This window comes from Falco cherrug, chromosome 14 (assembly GCF_023634085.1).
Source record: "Falco cherrug isolate bFalChe1 chromosome 14, bFalChe1.pri, whole genome shotgun sequence".
Classification (NCBI taxonomy): domain Eukaryota; kingdom Metazoa; phylum Chordata; class Aves; order Falconiformes; family Falconidae; genus Falco; species Falco cherrug.
The window spans coordinates 11,879,134-11,899,803 of NC_073710.1; the positions used below are offsets into that span (position 1 = coordinate 11,879,134).

Here is a 20,670-nt window from a genome sequence, read left to right on the forward strand (position 1 = left end):
GTCAACAAGACTTCTAAGACAAAGAAGAGAGGCAGACTTCTCAGCTCTTCTCTGAAGCACTCAAAGCTCTGCCTCACTTCAGCTATTTAGCAGCTCTGGCTAGATGGTAAAATAAATTCACCTACACTTCCCACAAACTACCAGCCCTTACCCACCCCACAGGTGCCACAATGCTTCAGTGATGAAACCACTAATCCCAACGGGGAGAATTCTGCAAAGACCTGCTCTATTGCAGAACCATACAAGTGGAAGCGAAAAGCAGACATGGAAGCCTACATTAAGAGCGGAAAAATTCTGTGCTGTCACATATAGAAAAGCAGTGTAGAAGGCAAAACAAAAGCTCAGGGAGAAAAAGTAGCAAAGATGATCCTCACTGACACCTCTCCATACTCCCTCCAGTCTCTTCAATTTTTTAACCAGTTTAGTTAGGTTTTATGAAAGACTACTACGCACCAACATACATCATAGTTACTGTAAAAAAGTACCGGTGCAGAGTTCCTTAGCAGATACAGGGCTCGGTATTCATTTTTATTAATTTTAAATGTAAAACAGGCTAAATTCTAGCACTGACCATTACTGTCACAAGGAACAGTACCTTCCACTGAATGCTCACTGGCATCATGACAATCAGAAGTTACATTCAGTTATGATAATTTCAAGTACATCTGATACTTCACAGAGATGAGGAAAGCTTCTCTCTACAAATGACTCTCAGGGAGGTAGAATAAGTTAATTGGTTACAATTTTTAGGTTTGGCTTTGTCTTTTGTAATGCTGCTATGGGCTGCCAGTTTCAAAATTCTGATTAATCACTGCAAAGACTACATGCAAATATCCCCACAGCAAGTCATAAATTAATTAGAAGGATTACCCAAGTGGAAGATATGATCCCCGATATTATTGAATCATGTTTCTCCTTACCTATCAAAAAAACAAACTACTTTTGTAAACAGATATGAACAGAAGCAATGGCCTAATTTTTACAGGCTTTTGCAGGGGAAAAACACATGCAAAAGTTTTTAGATTCCCTGGCAACATAAATTAGCAATAACCTACAGAGAATAATGTACTTCAGCCCTAAAAAAGGCTCAATATACTTTCCCTATAGTTTTATAACTCCAGCCAAGCAAATATGAGTGTTCATTAGAAATGTCAATAGTTAGCTTCCAGAATAGTGGGAGTCATCATTTTATCTTATACTGGAAATAAGCAACTCCAAACTCCTGGAAAAGCATCATGTCCACATGCTCAAGCAGCTAGGCAAAAATCTGGCACCTCATAGTTTACAGCCATTAGAAACAAAATATAAGAGTCCAGCACTTTTTTTTATAAGAATACAATACGTCCTCATTTTTTGTCACCAAAGAATCTCTTAGACAAGAGAGACTGTCTCTACTTCACCACTTAAAATACATCACAATTTCCAGTCCAGTGGAAAAACCTTGAGTTAGTGTTAAACAAAGCTGTTTACATTCACATCCTGCTGATGCTTCCTACACAACTCTTCCACCTTCCATGTTCTTCTACCCAATCCAGTTCACCTACTTGCTTTCTTACAGTTTTCAGAGCAATTGGGGGAAACATTGAAGATAGCCTAAAAATACGATGCTACATTTTAAAGAGAAGACCTGAATTCTAATGCAGTGTCTCATTTTAGCAGCTAAGTTTTTATTAAAGCACCAAATATTGAAGATTCACCTTTCAACCATAACAAATGACAACTTTATTATAAACAAAATTCTACTGAGGTAGCAGTGGGAAAAAGAGGAACAGCAACAGCAGCAATATTTTCACTATAAAAATACAGTGTGAGACATTTAAGTCAGATGGTAAAATAATACCCCACATTAGCTATACCTCATTTCTCTTATACATCAATCAAACATGATAACCACCAGCAAAAAAGTAAGGGAGTATACAATTAAAAACTAGTAACCAGGAATACCAGTCAGTCAATCAGCTTAGTGAAAACTTCCAAGTTTAGAACAAACCTTCCCATCTGATTTAACTAAATTCACAGTGACAGATGACAGCATATTTAAAACCCATGATGCTCCACTGAATCACAACCTAATCAGGCCAGTGCAGATTTTGACAGACCACAGTATTATGACTGGTTCCATTCTGATGCGATCTTTCAAACAGGAAGGCAATACTACTGACTCCTCTGTTTATCCATCAGTAAGATGAACAGCTCTGACAGCCTCTCTATAAATACACCCCCAAAAAATATTTTGAAGCTTTTATATAGTTGGACAAAATTCAAACCTAATTTTTTTTTTCAATATTTTATTAACCACATTGTCTTTCCACTTCAAACCCAATAAAGACTTGGTCTCGTTGTCTAAAAACATTTTAAACCCGTTGTTCATAACACTGCAAAGAACTCATAACAGCAGATCTTAAGAGATTTGTACAAATTTGACATTACTGTAAGAATTCCATTACAAAACATTTCTTTGTATTCTAAAGGACTCTGGAGCAATAGCCTCGTAGTATCAACATGATAAAAGAGTGTTCTAGTTTTCAGAACTGCATTCAGAAGAGAGGTACAAACGAGCTGGATGTAAATCACAAATGCCAAAGAAAAACTGTGAACAGAATTTGTAACAGCTGATTGCTATTCCTGAAAGAAACACATCTAAGCCAACTGCTAATATATTTGCAACCTAATTGCTGATATACATTCATATGTATATGTTTTCATTTGCATCTAAATGTTCTTCCAGACAATCTTCAATATATATAACAACTTTTTCCTACAAGTTGCTTTGTATTTGCATTTTTTTAATCCTTCTAGGACAGATTTTCAGGTTTTAGTTTTTACAGTGGATCAGCTCTAAAACGAAATTCAGCTTTTCCTGAAGTAGTCCAATTTAACTTTTCTTCAGCATTTCTGTTAGATTTCCTAATTCAAGATTACTTATCTTACTGTGTAATCCAAATGTAAAACTATTGCTGTTGGAAAAAAAATTTCCTAAGGGTATGTTCATTACAAAAATTTGAGTAATTCTACTTGGAACTAATTTCAAAACATTTTCTACACATTCTACATTTTATTACTAAATGATTACAGAGACACTCAAATAGGTATCAAGTCAACAGCAGCATGTCCCGAGCTTCCTGATGTGTGGCAAGTTGACTGCATCATCTCCTCTAAACTGGAGGGACATGGATTTAATGGGTGGACTACTCAGCGGATAAGGAATTAGCTGGATGGCCACACTCAAAGGAGTTGCAGTCATGGCTCAATATCCAAGCGCAGACCACTGACGAGTGTCATTCCTCAGGGGTCTGTACTGGGACTGGTGCTGTTCAACATCTTTGTTGATGACATGGACAGTGGGATCAAGCGCATCCTTGGCAGGTTTGCTGATGACGCCAAGCTGCCTGGTGCAGTCGACATGCTGGAGGGCAGGGATGCCGTCCAGAGGGACCTTGACAGGCTGGAGAGGCAGGGCTGTGCACACCTCATGATGTTCAACAAGGCCAAGGGCAAGGTCCTGCACCTGGGTTGGGGCAACCCCCAGGATCAACACAGGCTGGGCGGAGAATGGGCTGAGAGCAGCCCTGAGGAGACAGGCTTGGGGGTGCTGGCTGAGGAGAAGCTCAGCATGGCCCAGCAACGTACATTTGCAGCCCAGAAAGCCAACAGCACCCTGGGCTGCAGCAAGAGAAGCGTGGTCAGCAGGTCGAGGGAGGGGATTGATTGTCCCCCTCTGCTCTGCTCTCATGAGACCCCCACCTGCAGTGCTGGGTTCAGCTCTGGGGCCCCCAACATCAGAAGGACACGGGCCTGTTGGAGCGAGTCCAGAGGAGGCCACAAAGATGACCGGAGGGCTGGAGCAGCTCTCCTGTGCAGACAGGCTGAGAGAGTTGGGGTTGTTCAGCCTGGGGAAGAGAAGGCTCTGGGGGCACCTTAGAGCAGCTTCCAGCACCTAAAGGGGCTGACAAGAAAGCAGGAGAGGGGCACTTTACGAGAGCACGTAGCGCTAGGACAAGGGGGAATGGCTTTGAACTGAAAGAGTGTAGATTTGGATTAGATATTAGGAAGAAATTCTTCACTGTGAGGGTGGTGAGACACTGGAAGAGGCTGCCCGGAGGAGCTGCCCCATCCCTGGCAGTGTCCAAGGCCAGGCTGGATGGGGCTTTGAGGAACCTGCTCCAGTGGAAGGTGTCCCTGCCCGTGGGTGGGGGGGCTGGAACTAGATGGTCTTTAAGGTCCCTTCCAATCCAAATCATTCTATAATTTACAGGGACACAACAGTATTGCTTCCTCCCTTTTGCCCTAACTTTCAGATTCAGAGTAACAGATACAAAACACCCCTTTATAGCAAATTCACTTTGTCTTGAGCAAATAGTCTCTACTAAGTAAAGTAAATGCCTACATTAGCCTGTATACATGGCACTGCAGCATACACACATTTACTGCCAGTAAGTCATTGCATGAGTTACATCACATTTTTCCTCACTTACTTGAGGTGAAACACATGCACAAGGAGTAAATTGCTTCAGCAACTGAAGTTTACACAGCCAACAACTCATTTCTCAGGCCTTGGTAGAATGAGCTTAAAGCAGAGTAAAAGTTTCAGTGAGACCGCATACAAAGAATAAGAATCTTGGCAAAAATTAAAGCAGATGAGTATAGAAATACATCAGCAAAGCATGTAGAGCTGAAGGAGGAAAAGGGATACAAAAGCCGTGTTTTAACGCTGTCAGAGGTTCACCAATAAACTCCCTCCTCATTCCAGTATCATCAAGTTAACAGATGGCAAAGCATTAACCAAACAAGAGGGTGTCGAGAACTGCTAGGAAGAACAACACAGGAGGCTTTACAAGATACCAGCAGATGTTCCTGACTTTGTCCAAAAAAAAAAAAAATGCAATCACCTACATATCCAAAAGGAATTTCACTTTCTCGAACATGATTAAAAGGCATCAAGCTAGTTTTAAAACAAAACAGTACTAATGGGCTCTCTGGTACTCACAGGCAGCCTCCAGCAATGTTTTGATTACCTTAATGTTACTCCCTTTCCACACTTCTCTAGACTTCTGTTTTATCCTTTGAAAGACAGAGGTACCTGCATATAGGTAAACTCAGACTCCTTGCTCCTTTTGATACAGTCCAGAGTAAAATGAATTTTGAGAACAGAATTTAAAAGAAAATTAACTGAAATGAAGACTCCAGCTGATTTGACTGGAAAAGGTAACCAGGGCTGTAACTGAAGCCAGGTCTAGCAGAGCGACAGAACAGCAGAGTCCACGTGCATAATGCTGGACACAGGATGCTGGGTATATGATCCTGGACCTTCAAGTACTACATACAAATTATGCGGAAGCAGAATAACCATGAGCAACATACAGACCACTGGACTTACGAAATCAGAAATGAAGTACTGAGGAGACTCTCATGGTTACTCCTAATAAAAGCCAAGCTCTGAGCTACCCATTTCATGTACTTTAAATATACAGTCTCCCTGCTCCTGTTTAGCTGTTCCCACCACAGGCATTCCCAAAAGATTAAAAGTTCTTCAGGCTTTCTATAAATTCCACCTCAAGAGGCAGTGCCTCAATTAGACATTTAAGAGATACTATCAAGAGCTACCCAAAGCCCCCAAAACCCACAGAAACCTTTCAACTGGTAACCTTTGCTTTATTTCTCTCTGCAAATAAAATTCTTCCTTGGAGAGCAGGGCTCTATACCAGTACAGAAAAAAAACTGTAACAAAGGAAATGTTTATACACTGAAATCCCTGCAAGACTTCTTGTAGTGTAAGACTGCTAACAAATACTCATTTGAAAGCGCTCTTCCCCAAAAAGGAGCACAAAAAAAATTACAATGGTTAAGAGGGTAAGTATAATTTCTAGGTCACTATGTAATAACAGCATTCCACTCAAACACTCAATTCATGCTTCTTAACTAAGTTACATACTGAACCTGTCAATAGCAGATATTCTGCTTTTACTTTGGAAAAACACCTATACTGGGGGCAATAGGAACAATATTTTATGTCCAACACATAAAAGCATGCTAGCAAGCTCTGGAATGTGCGTAGCATGTCTCACAGCTCCCATACTAATCAGTAATAGCATGAAAGAAAGTAGTACTGATGCTTACAGCAGCATTAAGATGACCTGAACAGCTTTAAGAAGGGGATGATAATGCTCCCAATCTTACAACTTCTAAAGAAAACTAAACCAGAAATAAATTAAAGGAACTTGCTGCAACAGCTCAACGGGCACTGTACTGGGTTTGCATGGCAAGGCTGTGTTCGCGGGGGCACAGGGTGGCTTCTGTGGGAAGGTGCCAGCAGCTTCCCCCGTGCCCGATGGAGCCGATGCCAGCCGGCTCCCAGCCGGACCCGCTGCTGGCCAAGGCCGAGCCCGGCAGCGACGCTGGCAGCGCCTCTGGGATAACGGGTTTCAAAAGGGGGAAAGTTCCTGCGCAAGAGCAGCTGCAGGGGGAGAGGGGTGGGAGCCCGTGGGAGAGCAACAGCCCTGCAGCCCCCCAGGCCAGGGCAGGAGGGGGCCGGGGGGGCTCCAGGCACCGGAGCCCGTGGGGAAGCCCCCGGCGAGGCAGGCTGTGCCCCCAGCCCCGGGGGGTAACGGGGAGCAGACCCCCACCCGCAGCCCCTGGGACCCCAGGCCGGGGATGCCCGGAGGGGGCTGTGACCCGTGGGCAGCCGGGCTGGAGCAGCTCCTGGCAGGACTGTGGCCCCATGGAGGAGCCCAGGCTGGGGCAGGGCTGCGGGCAGTGCTGGGGATCCATGCTGGAGCATTGTGTTCCCAAAGGGACTGCACCCCATAGAAAGGATTCACGCTGGAGAAGTTCATAGAAGACTGTCCCCTGTGGGAAGGATCCCATGCTGGAGCAGGGGAAGACTGTGAGGAGTTCTCCCTCTGAGGAGGACACAGCAGCAGAGACAATGTGCAATGAATTGACCAGAACCCCCATTCCCCTGCACCACTGTGGGGGAGGAGGTAAACTGTTACGCCTGGGAAGAAGAGAGGGGTAGGGGAAGGTGTTTTTAAGATTTGGTTTTATTTCTCATTACCCTAATCCAATTTGATTGGTAATAAATCAAACTAACTTCCCCGAGTCGAGTCTGTTTTGCCCATGACAGTAACTGGTAAATGATCTCCCCCTGTCCTTATCTCAACCATTGAGCCTTTCATTGTATCTTCTCTCCCCTGTCCAGCTGAGAGGGGAGTGATAGAGTGGCTTTGGTGGGCACCTGGTGTCCAACCAGGGCCAACCCACCACAGACACAAAGAAAAGGCAGAACCTACCCATGCAAACAGTGCTTGATCCACTATGCCACATTGCCTGTATAAGACAAAGAAGTATCTGGCATCCCTCAGGACTAGGGTGGAGGCCACATACTCCAACACCCAGAGCTCCACCAAGTATACAGGTAAAGGGGTACACAGCAAGCAAAACACAATCTCCCTGGATTGTGTTTTGTAGCACATGTAGCTTTTAAGAAGCATTAATATTGATTATACTTTCCTTATCCTATTTTAGCAAAACAGTTTGGGTTGTTTTTTTCTTTGTATGTTTCCCAGTGGAGGTAATGCTCTTTCAGAAAGTCCTTCCTGAGCATACAGCACAGGTCCCAGGGAATAGAAAACCTAAAGAAAACAATTAACATCGAGAGCTGGGAACATGGAATTTTAGAAGTGCAAGAATAGAGACATCACCACAGGTATTTCACTTGAGTGAAGTGCCTTCTCAGATCCAAGCTGACAAGAAGCTAAGCTTTACACTCAAACCAGGCAGCTGCACAGCAGAAGGCAACGTGGAGGTGCGGAGCCTTGTCAGAGCCCTGCTGGAAAATCCCCGTGGGCCTTTCTTTTGCTGCAACGTACCTTCCTGTCAGGAGCAGCTGAGTCCTTGGAGCTAAAACCATGGCACGCCTGATCGAAAGAACACTTGGATCCTCTGATATTTCAAGATGTTATCGGGAGTTTGTATCACTGAACTCTATACTCCTGCTAGAACATTAAATAAAGTATAAAATAAGAAATGCTTGGTGGGGGTTATCAACATTCCCTTTCATACCAGAGGAATGAGACATGCATAGGCAAGTCTTAACTTTCTCTGCTGTGGTTTGTAGCCATATCAGGATATTAAAAACACTCTGGTGCAGCACTGTTAGGCAGATTTACTTAGTGCTGGTTCTATTTTTCAGTACACCCAAATCAAAAAGAGGAAAGAAAAAAGAAGCGCTTCAGTACTTACATCCAGTTAAACGTCTACGCTGGCAGAGATTGCAAATCAATGGACTGATACAAATTACCACTACTGTTTAAAACAGTATTAAAACAAATTGTTTCTCCATGGGAAATACAAGGAAACTTAAGCAGCTAGAAAACAAAGATTTATAAAAATAATTACTAAAGTCATAGAAACAACACACATTCATCCTGGACTAGCAAGGCTCGTGGACAATTAGAATACTAGGACATTGACTAAACTGATGACTTGAGAAGCCAGAGCATTCGAGCAGCACTGTTTAAAGAAAAACAATCATCAGCAAAGTGGAAAGAGCAATCCAGACAATAATTATTCTGTAAAAGTAATTTTTATCCGCAAAGAAATAACTTAATAAACGAATGGGAGACAAGAAATGGAAATCACTGTACTATGGAGAGAACTGGAATCATGGAAAATAAGCAGCATGGGGAATTGCACAAGTAGGTCTCTTCAATCAAAAGCAACCAGCTTTACTGCATTGTTTTTAAAGGCTTGGATGAAGGGTAAAGCAACAGATGTACTATCTGAATATTAGTGAAATACTTGGTAAAAATCTCTCTCAAGACTGTCACTCTCCAAAGTCAACTCAAATTGGCTTGGACAGGACTATGATGTGACCTGAAACCCAATGACTAGTCCCAATAAAAAAGTGAAAATCCTAAAGCAGAAAATAAAAATAAATAGATTAAAAGATGAGATTTTCAAGGGCTGGGAAATCCTCCACCCACACTGAAAAGTGGTGTATCAATTTAGACCTATGTTCCCAGAAGTTAAAGTGATAAACAGCAATGGACTGAAAGTCTTGATTAGCGGGATACTGCAAAGACTGAAATTAGTTCTGATGCTGTTCAGGAACAGAAGCAAAACTGAGTATGTTCATGAGATTTGCAGGTGGTAACAAACTTTGCAGATAAACTGCAATTGCCGGTTGGTACAAAACAGTAATAAGATGACCTAAAGTGATTAAAAGCTGGTTTTATTTTTTAAAAAACAGCAAAATAAAGGTTCAGGGGATAGAGGGAAGGGACAAATGGCAGGAAGAGATCAAATTAACAGACATGGAAAATGAAAACACTAAGCATATTTCATTTTAGAGAAAATACCAAGAGAAAAAATACCAGGGGATGATATCACAGATGAGTTCAGAAGGTAAAACCAAAAACCCTTCTGGAGTATATATACTATACAGATGTACTCAGAGCTCCAGAGCATCCTACAGAGAAGAGGACCTATATGTACCACATCAGGAAAATTCATCTAGAAAATGTCCTTCATTCCTACATAATCTACACCAAGAGCAGCAACTTAGGTGGAGCTCCCTACAGCACCCACATACACTCCAGTACCTTTCCAAAGAGTTGTCTCCAATTCTCAGGTTGCATAGAACGGCCTTACTACAGACCTTGCTTTCTTGTAGCCAAGCCTGGGGCTCATTAATGCAATAGTCTCAGCCACCATCATATAGTCTGGCAAACATCCCATGCCGCACACAGTTTAATATTCAGAATTATTCAAAATACAAATGCCACAAAATATGACCAATCTCCACTAAGAAAAAGAGATCAAGAAAGCAATTTCTTAGCTGCTGAATTCTATGATCACATACAGTCAGGGGGTGGTGGGGTGGTGGTGGTGGTGGTGTGTGTAAAAGCCTAAATAGCCTGAAAAGCTCTTTTTTCACAAAAGTGTGTGTGGGAAAAAAGTAAACAAAAAAACCCCACCAACCACATACTTCTGCACTTTCTTCCAAAGGCTGTAAAACTCCTCAGTTTTGCTGAAGTCAGCCAAGTTTAATCACCACAACCAAAGGTTGATTTTGGTTGTAGCCTACTTAAATGATCACAATGTCTAAAAAGCTTCCTCATTAGATCACTGAGAAATTATTAACATTCACAAAGTATTACATTGTGCTTTATTACAACTCCAAAGTGCCACACCAAGGTTCAACTTTGCAAATACAGATAGCTTCCAAGCAAATTCATGGAAAATTAGAGTGGATGCAACGCTAGATTAATGGTATTATACTTCCCAATCAGCCAGCAGGATTTCAAAGAAAACACAGGAAATTGCACATAAATATTGCTCTGTCCCATTTAACATGTATTTCCGAAGTTAGAGCATGAAAGCGTTAAATATTTTTGTTTTCTATTAAAAACATTCTTTACATGGCAAGGCAATTCAGTTAGTTTGGCATCCGCTCCACATAAGGCAGCTGCTGTACAGTATGTTTTACGTTATAAAATATCTTTAATCAGCACACTGACTAGTTCTGTCATTTATAATTAAGGAGGTAAATGGCAGGTGCAGCATTAATTAGTGAAATTGAAGTCTCTGTGCAAGACATGCAGTCATATCAACTTAATGCCTCCTAGGAATAGAAATGATTGCTAACAGCTTTGCACCACAAACTTGACTAGGGAAGACCATGCCAAGAAAGCAGGGCATGTACAACACAGCTACACTTCTGAAGCCTTTACAATCTTATATTACCAGATTAATTTATTAAACTCTTCCACCAAAAGTCAGAACAGAAAAATACTTCAGGAGTGCAAAAAGCCTACCCACTAAGCCATCCTGTGAGTCTTTGTTTCTGCCTTACAAACAACAGGAGGGGCAAGGTGCAGAGGTACAGATCAAGACAGGCAAAGTTGTTCTCTTACAGATCAAGACAGGCAAAGTTGTTCTCTTAGTTGAAAAGATTTTCCCAGCCAACAACTAAGAAATGGGCTTGCCCAGCATTTGGAGAAATGCCCACACTCATCATTTACAAACAGAGTGTCTGTTATTGAAATCGCTTACTAACACGAAAGTAGGACCACCAGTCCTACAATTACATTCATAAAAATTCTGCCATTGCCAACTTAAGAGGTTGTGGATTTTTTGGAGGATGACCATAGTCTGTGAGTTAAATTACATCTCTCCTCCCTTTTGAAACTGAAGAGGTTTTATTTTGGCTGGAAGGACTTCTGAAAGTTAGCCTTCCAGCTATTTACAGATCTTAAGAGCGTACACATTCAGCAAGAAGTCCTATAAGATGAGTAACACTTCCAAAGAAGTGGTAGTCACCCTCAACACTGGTACTACACAGTGCTGGGTCCTTGGCAGACTGACAGCCCAGGGTGGTGCACTCATCATCATCTCCATGTTCACATGTTCTGCAGAGTCCCCAGGCACCATCTCACCATGCAAAACTGTTCATAAAAACAAGTGCAACTGGTGAGACTAAAGTATTTACAGTGTTGATGGTCTCATTTGTAAACTAATTGTTCATCTCCAAGCAAATGCTCTCAGACACTTCATTGGCATTGGCCAAATTGACAGCAATTTGAAAGAAGGCAAGAAGCCCCCCTTTTGCACTACTTCAAGGCAAAAAGGTAAACTTTTCTGACTGCCACATTATCTGTGTTTCAAAAACAACTCAGAAATGTGTCTTCAGAAGAGACAGCACAACAGTACATCAACGTACAGTAGCAGTAAAGAGCCTTCTTCATTAAGAGAATCTATGCATTTCTGACTAAACTCACAGTTTCCACATCTGTCTTAAATAAAAAATAAAACCACAAACATCAAGCAAAGCAACTGCACCCTATGTGATGAACTAGAAGACCAGCTGTAGACAGTATAAAATAGCAACCTCACAAGTATCATACAAGGCATTGAACTGATGGTTCTTCATTGATGTTAAATTAACGTTTCTTCAGTGGGTAGATAGTGCCTTCCACGTGCACAGAAACAAGCATTTCCAAGGCAAACTATAGTAGATAAACAGCAGCGGATGGAAGGCAAACATTTATGTTTTTCTTTCAGTGCCAATTTTGACTTAAAATTGAGTCTTCTAGGAAGGAACACAATACCTAGTTATGTGCAGCACCCCCTGCCAACCAACTTACGAAGCAGAACTGCTACTGACTCACAAATGAGTTATCCATCCATCGTCCTTCTGACAAGCTGAAAAAGTACATGGCCATGGCTGACAGAACAGAAAACAAAGATTCAAACAGAGGGATTCAGGGAGGGTAAGGAGGACAGTTTAGAAAACAAGGATGCTGTGAAGATGACAATTTGTTATATTCTTGCAAGACGACACAATGACAATAAACCACTTTTAACCAGTCTTGTAGTTCTGTAAATGAACCAGTAACAAGTGCTGCACAGACAATTCAAAAAGGCCACCATTTATAAACACAATATTTTGTTTGAAAATTAAAGATGAGACAGTGGAATTTCCATAATATTTTTACACCTCTTAAGATTAGGCACCATCAGCATGGGTATGAACCAGCTGATCTGAACTAACAGAAGAGAACTTTGGGGGAGGAAAAAGCTTTGTCTATAAATGGGAACAAGCACCACCAGGGAACAACTTTAGAGAGTACACGGGGGGGGGGGGGGGGGTTAAACAGAACCTACCCTCCCAGACAGGTGCAGCTCTCAGCTGAAATATTTCAAACAGCAGCATTCATATTTCTATGCCATCAGAAACAATTTCAGTTCCCAGGCAGGTCTAAGACAGTGATATTCATATAAACTCTCTGAGAAGACAGCAGCCATGCCCTACCATATGGTCTGGCACAGTTCAGCATATGGGATTGGTTGCGATTGTTTTCCTTTTCCCAAAATTAGCATTAAAATATAAGTGATAGCTTCAATTAGAAGCGAAGCAACCTGAGCTCAAAATATTAAATTGGAAGTAGTCCAATGTTCTGAGACAATGGAGACAACAAAAAAAATTACAGTTTGTTAGAGAATATAAATAGAATTAAGACTGAGAAAAGAAATGAACGCATAAATAAATCAATTCCTCCACTATGGCACTGAGCAATATTTACTACCAATGTGGATAGAAAGAGAGATGTTTATGGCATACTCACAGAATAGAATTAAAATCACATTCCCCAGTCTGCCAGTTCAAAGAGGCTATACTACCTTCTGCCATTCAAAGAGCTTCATTAGCTAAGGCAGCTGCAAACTGGTAAAGAAACTTAAAAAAACTGCTTTACTATTTAGCTGGTTTGGTCTTAAGACAAGACTTCTACTTTTCCTTATGGTTCAGCTTCCCTTCATGAATACCATGAGATCCATGGGTTCATCTCAATTCTAAAGGTATCCTCTAACAAATGCTGGTGGATCATTTGCTATCATATGATCAATACCAATTGATCACATTTTTGTATCACTGTATGTACATAACACTACAATTCACAACAAATTATTTGGTGGAATCTGATTATAATCAAATAGCATTTCAGCTCTACAGACAGTTACGTTATATGAAGTACTCAGATACATGGGAGCACAGTTAAAAGATAGATCTTACTTTCCCATCCAAACCGCATAGCTTTCAGGGAGTTGTGGAACAAAAAGCATGGATCTTCCAGTATCAACATCTACTGCTCCAAAGCAGCCTGCTTCAGTTACTCCAAAAGTCCAATGAAAGTATGATTCCTAGGTTAAGACAAAATATATTCTTAGAAGAAAACCTTCACTTCTACCAGCTCTAAAAACACTACAGCACATACTAATTCTTACTTCCACATACCTGAAAAAGATCTCTCTTGCTTTTGGAGGGGGGGTGGGGGAGTGGTTTAGGTCTAAAGCTTTTCAGACTTACTAATTTTAGGTTACAATAATACAAATCCTTCTGTTGACAACTGGACAGGATCAGAGATTAATAAACCACCATAAGAAAAAAACAGGTCAACTCAGCAGAACATACACCACACAGTAAAATACATTCCTCCGATCTAGAATTAGGGAATGTAGAATCAGGAAGAAACAATCATGTCACATGAGACAAGGCAACAGCAGAGTGCAGATTCATTGGGTTGTGATGGCAGAGTGCTAAAGATGACCCAACCACCCCCCGAGAAGAGGAAGCTGCACTAGGAACAGCCTTTAGCCAAGATTTATTTTAAGAACAAGCAAGCAAAGAACAAAACGGCTAACAATACAGAGATGAATTTTGGTAAGGACAGACATATGTACTGATACCCTGAAAGGTGCATCTCCTCTAAAAACAGACCAATAACTGTATTAAGATATGCACTATCTAGATTAGAATTTTTTGGTTTTGTTTCTTTGTAACATACAACAGCTCAATTAAATTCAGAAAACAAAGTACTGCAGCAGCCATGCAAAGTATGGGGTATGCATAATTAGATTTCTGTTATGCCAACTTCCCCAAAGACTGAGAATGCATTTGGCATGACATTAACAAGTTGTTAAGTCCTATTTGTGGCAGAAGAACACATGGGTACTTAAGGAATAATCTAATTTGAGAAGACACATGTTATAAATTCTAAGATACATCCTGCTTTGTAGAATATACTATTTCTGAAAGCTTGAAATATGCTTTTCTATGAATTAATTCAGTTTAGGTCCACCATTATATGTTTCCCTACAGAGAGAAGGTTATTTTTTGGGTCACAGACAAGACTGAAAAAACTAAGAAACATTCCATTGCTGTCTTTTTAATATTACATTAAACACCAACAGGCAGTAGGGGCTTGCACAGGTTTAGGCCCTTTAAACCAGATAATGAGTCTGTACACTAAAACACTGAAAGAGAGAGTAACTTGGAGCTGAAGAGGCAATATTATAAAGAAGCCAATTTATTTCGGTGAAACAAGGCAAGGCACACATGAGAAATAAAGGGAAAATAATCAAAAATTGTTTAAAAATTCATGCAATTGAAAAGAGTTTCTTAATTTGATCTGAGGTTTTGATTCAGCTCTTACCTGGCGAAACACAATACCAGTATCAGTACAGTATCTCTGGGTTTCTTCTCCACCTTGCAGCAGAACAACCGAATTCTTCTGGACATCCTTATTCTGTCTCAGGCGATCACACAGTCGTCTTCTATTCAAGGCAAAGAGCGCTACAGGCACTTTCAATGTCTCATTCCCCAGCCAAAAGGAGGATCTAGGAAAGATTTTTTTAATTGACAATTAATTGAAGACAAAGACAATGGTTAGCACAATTCAGATGCACAGTGTCTGTTATGTTAGTGTAGAACAGAAAAGGAAGTTTAGTTCAACTCTACAAACAAAATGCTAATCACTCAAGGGGAAGAGATGCTGTATGCAAGCATCGCTCTCCAAACATAGCTCATATGAGTGCCAATGGAAAAAATGGCAAAGGAGACAGGGCTGCCTGCAGCTATGGCCCACAGCATGTCACTTGTCGCTTTCTGCATCTACTTTTTGTGTTGCTTTACCTGAAGGAATGTAACAACAGCCTAGGCCTGCTGAGTAAAGGCAAAACAGGAGAAAATAAAATGAGTTTGAGTTATGGAAAACAGAAGTGGAAGGTTACATGAAGTCTGGCAGACTTCAGCAAGTCCTTCTGGGAAACATTCATTATCTGAAACAGGGACTAGAGAGAGACGATGATGAATAGCAGACACAGGACAACAGCATTTCCCATACTCGCATAGGACCTGCAAATTTCTTTTCTATGTATGTATGTTTATTCTTGCATTCATACAAGCAGCTTCAGCAAGTGACTGAACTCAACACATGCGGCCACAAGAGCATGTCCTCAGTACCAGTGACCTCCTGCTATACATTACCACCTGTCCCTGGGGCAGCACAAACACGCTGAGACAGCCCAGAAAGTTTCTGCAAGATTGTACTCAACAGAAATGCAATTGGAAGAATACAGTTTAAAAGTAGGGAGTACTTGCTTGAAATAAACTGGTTACTAAATAATTTAAGATGTTCTACAAGAACATATTGCTGATTCATTCACATTTGTTATAAGTCCATACCTGTGCTTTTTGGAGCTTTACCAGTAAAAGCACAGTAGCTTGTTGTAGGATTTTTTTTTTTTAATCAGATGAGACGAATCTAAGAGCTTTCTTCTTTAAAAAGTGTTTAATATAGCAGCTTCAGTATTACAGATGAATACTGTCTTGTCAATAAAATTCTACGATTTAAGTCCAGTTTGTCCCTCCACCTCAGCTTACTGAAGACTGGCTGTTTAGATGGTCATTTTCTACTAGATACACTTCTAGAAGAGATGACAGAAAGATAAATTGTTACAGTGTTAAGATGACAAGAAATGAACCACCAAGAGACTTAACCTTAGAGAAAGAGAGCTCCACATCTTAATTATTATATAGTTTTCACAGGCAACCTGAAAGGTAACCTTTGATTTACAGCTGCATAAAATAACCTCCTGGAAGACTTTATCAGCATCAGAAATGTAAACCCTGTAATTTCTTAGTGCAGACACAGCATAAAAGAGCTAATAAAATATTTTATTTTACTTGTTTATAACTACTTGATGTAACAGTGTAAGTAATTTTAGAAGGTGAAAGACTGCTCTTGGTAATCCAATTTTCAAACTATCTGCCTAGCAGTTGAGCTGACAGTGCGCAAAACCCAAATGTGTTTATTTTTATTACCTCCCATGCACACCTGATAACCCAGCACCATGGCAGGTGATCATTACAGGGACTGCAGATTACCTAGGGCAGCACATCAGCATAGCCTGGAAGCACAGCTTAAGCTTTCATTTTGGGGTACCCATGTCTGCAGGAAGAATGAAGCAAGTTCATACAATCCTAGCAAAAGCTACTGGAAGTTTTAAATCAGATAGCGAACCTTACACTAAATAGCGGCAAGACTTTTTGGGTGCAAAGATGTGGCTCAGCCACTCAGCAATGCACAAGAGGTTGGAAACGCTGTCATCCAAGCAAGATCACCCCGTGGAGTAACTCCATGGAGGGGCCTGGAAATCATACACTCACCTTATTGCAAGTATAAAAGGGAAGAGAGAACATCATCAGACACATCTGAGAGCAACCTATGGCATAAGGGTATCTGCTGATAAAAAAAACACCAAAACCAAAAAAAGGCAGAGCTTGTAGCACAACCCGTCTTATGTTTTGCTTCAAAGGAAGGAGGGAAAAAAAAAAAAAAAAAAAGAGTCACCTTCATTGTAATTTTATCCTCTTCAAAAGTTTGGGGATTTTTTTACTGCCATTAAAAATTAAAAAAAAAAGAAAAGGGTGGGGACTGACCTCCCTCCTTCTCCAGGCCTATCCCTACTATTCCTATACCCTGAAGTGCGTATGAAGCTCCTACAAAGGCACATTTTCACCTCCATTATGTTTACTATTAATGCTTTTATTGTACTTAAAACCTTTGACAATCAAAATGAGACTCAAGGAGAAATAATGAAGTCAGGCAGCAATTCCTGCTGGTAGTCTCACTACGCCGCTTTAAGAGTATCTTACTGGAACCTTAACACTCAAGTTGAAATGCATTCTGGTGCAAAATGACAGTTCTGCACATTTTATCTAAGCCCATGGCAAAACTGTGTTCTTCCTGATATATAACAGATCCCACTTTCCCTGCTTGAATTTGATGCCACAATATTAATCAAAAGAAGAATATGGCCCTGTACAGTTGTTTTCAAGTTACATGGTTTTCTCATAGGCAAGGCTCTAGTCTCTATTTTAAGGCTGCTTTAACAGTCACAGCAGCTGAGCATGCTGGACCCCAGAGCAAGAGCTGCAGAACACAAGAGGGCTGGGCTGAGTGTTGTTGCAAATATTGCTCTGCTCCTCAGGTTCTCTGCTGAGCGCTCATGTTAATGCATGCCTTGGACAGTACCAGCTTGCCAGGCAACAGACATACTTTCACAACTGAAATTCTGCGGAGAAAATCAGCCAGGTTTCAGAGAGGATGCAACTTTAAAAAGTTTGCTTCCTCCACAGACTTTGTTCTCCCTTTCCTCCCAAGCACTCAGACACCAAACTGACAGCAGCTGCACAGATGAACTAGCAACACGGCAAGACACCCACAGACAGTGCCTTGCCTGCAGGGATTGGGTCACTCTGCACACACGATCCCAGCGCCCACTTTCCACAACTTACACAGAATGCTCTTTTCAGAGACTGGCAGTGACAGAGGGATTTAAGTCTTACAAAAAGGAGTATGGCTGTATACCTGGCTTTCTATTGCAAATAATGACTCAGGAAGAGAGCTCTCACAGTACTCAAGACCCCAAGAAGTCTTCACGCAGAGGGCTGGCTGTGTAACCATCACTCTGTTACTAACGAATACGTGGCAGGTAAGGGGGCTGTGACTGGCCTGGTCTTTCTTCCATACTCTCTTCAGCCCAGCTGTTACACACCCCTGTGATTACAAAGTACTGTCTACGCCATGACTATTATGTAGCACTTTTCCAGTTTCAAATATAAGAAGTCATCACTACACCACTTGTAGTAAGTTGAGTGGGTACATGTATATAACTGCCTCACACGTGTATCAACCCTGCAAATACACATGCAATTGCAGTGTAATCAGTGTAAAACTCTTATTTGTCACCTAATACTAATACCACAAACTTCTTTCTACAGAGGGAATTACAAGCTTTCAATTTTGATCCATGATCTCCAATTGCTCAGTTTATGCCACATAAGAAACACAAATATCAGAATGTAATTAATACAATACATTGGCTGGTCCTTCAAGGTCTGTTTCTTCTGTTAGTACAAGGACTCTGGCATCTCCAGCCACAAACTCAACTCAAAACTCTTACATCTGATAGTAAAACAAATTTGATTCAAGCACTGCTTTGTGGTGCATGCCTCTTTGAAGCTTCTGCAGATAAGCATCAGTGTCAGAAATGGCTACTTGCAAGACCAGGACAGGACAAGTGATGCAGCTACCCACATTTTGTCTAGCCTGGTACCAGAACTCAGCCGCTGCTCTGCCTGGTAAAGGCCTACCACAGCAACTGACAGTTTCCCTGCTGGCTGTCACCCACAATTTTTATGATCAATTAGGCCCAAGCCCACACAAGAGCTCTTTTATTATACTGGAAGTGACATGTAGCTAAGAACATTAAACTACGTTTGTTTCTTTAAAGTTTATTTCTCTTTTGCCTAGAACTGCTGATTTTCAGTGCTTATTTCAGAAGTTTTATCTTTTCAGAAAGCTTACGTTTTGTTAGTGTATGATCCACCTAACATTTTGGATTTGTTTTGATGCAACCACTGGTAACCAAAATCCTATTTTATTTTTGGTTTTCCCACAATTTTTTAATTAACCTTTCGTACTTCTGTTTTTTTTCAGAAAAAAATTAATGGACTGCCGTTTCTGTTCTACTTAGGTCATGCAGACAGGATCCAGTTTTCAACGAAGATGAGAAACCACTGAAACTACTTTTCAAGAAGTTATCGTTTGTTTGTTTTGAGCAAGAGTCATCAGCATCAGCCTGAAGGCTAGCCAATTTTTAATGCTGTTTCCACATCAAATATATGAAGTACAAGAGGCCTACACAAACCACGGCACAAACAAGCCCGCAATACAAGCGAAAGAGCAAAAGCAGCCAGCACTGTTTAAGGTGTAAACTGGATGTTTTCTTCACAGTGAACTCAGTGCTCCTTGTAAATAAGCCAACAGCCTGCAGTCCCGGCCCCATGCGACACCCCAGCTACCCACCCCAGCCCAGCGTGGCCCTTGGGGGCCGGCTCCTGGCTAGCAGCAGCACCTCTGCACAGGGAGCACCCAGCGCTGGGGGGGGGGCAGGGGCCGGGCAGGGCCTCACAGGGCCCAACCACCACCCAAAGGTGAAACCATCACAGCCAAGCCCCAGCGTCACCTGATTCTGGCATCTATGAAAAGTTCCTACGGCACCTATGAAAACTTTTGATGCATTTTAATGGAGCCTTCTTAAAACACTTGAAGAAACGGCTGAACTTAGCTATTCAATGTGTCAGGGGCTTTGCGCCAAGTAACCCACATCCACCTTCAAGCACGACTTCACACACGTAACGCGATCTGAAGGATAACGCAGGGCTCGGGGAGGCACTGCCGAGCCCACCTGGCGGGCAGGGCGCCCGCGGGACCCTCCACAGCTCCCTCGCCGCCCCCCAGACCTGCTCTCACTTCAGGGCGCTCCGGCGCGGGCAGCCCGGCCCTGCGCAGCCGGCTCGGGGCGACCGCCGCCCTCCGGCACCCGCGACCGAGACCCCGCCGGGCCGCCGCCTAGCGCCTCGCGGGGGGAGCGGGGAGGAGCCGGGGGGACACGCAGCCCCGGTCCGGAGCGCAGGGCCCGGCGAGCCTGTGAGGAGTGGGAGGCGCCGGCGGCACCGCGGCCGAGCAGCGATGCTTACCCCGCCGCCGCGGCCATGTTGCCTCCTCGGACTTCGCCTGTCATGTGACAACGGGGCCGCGGCAGGGGGCGGTGGCGGCGCCTTATCGCGGGCGCCGGGGGGGGGGCGGGGCCAAGGGAAGGCGCGCCCGGCTGCCCCTCGGAGGGACGGGCCGTTGGCGGGCTCTGAGGGGACGGGACGGCGGCGGGGGCTCCGCTCGGGGCTGGCGGGCACCGGCGAGGCGCCGTGGGCCCTGCTCAGGCTCAGCCCTACCGCTGGCCGGGGAGAGGCGCCGGTGGGGCCGG

At 42.5% G+C, this 20,670-nt stretch overlaps 1 protein-coding gene across 1 annotated transcript in view; it reads right to left on the minus strand.

The window, feature by feature from the left end:
* The window catches only part of PEPD (peptidase D), a 141,359-nt gene extending 120,897 nt beyond the window's left edge, over positions 1–20,462 (minus strand). Inside the window, exons 1-3 of the mRNA XM_055726401.1 lie at positions 20,387–20,462; positions 14,994–15,177; positions 13,574–13,701 (exon numbers count right to left, since the gene is read on the minus strand). Of these exons, the coding sequence (XP_055582376.1) occupies positions 13,574–13,701; positions 14,994–15,177; positions 20,387–20,430 (356 nt within the window). The 5' untranslated portion in view covers positions 20,431–20,462. The remainder of the gene's footprint in view (positions 1–13,573; positions 13,702–14,993; positions 15,178–20,386) is intronic.
* Between the last annotated feature and the right edge of the window lie 208 nt (positions 20,463–20,670).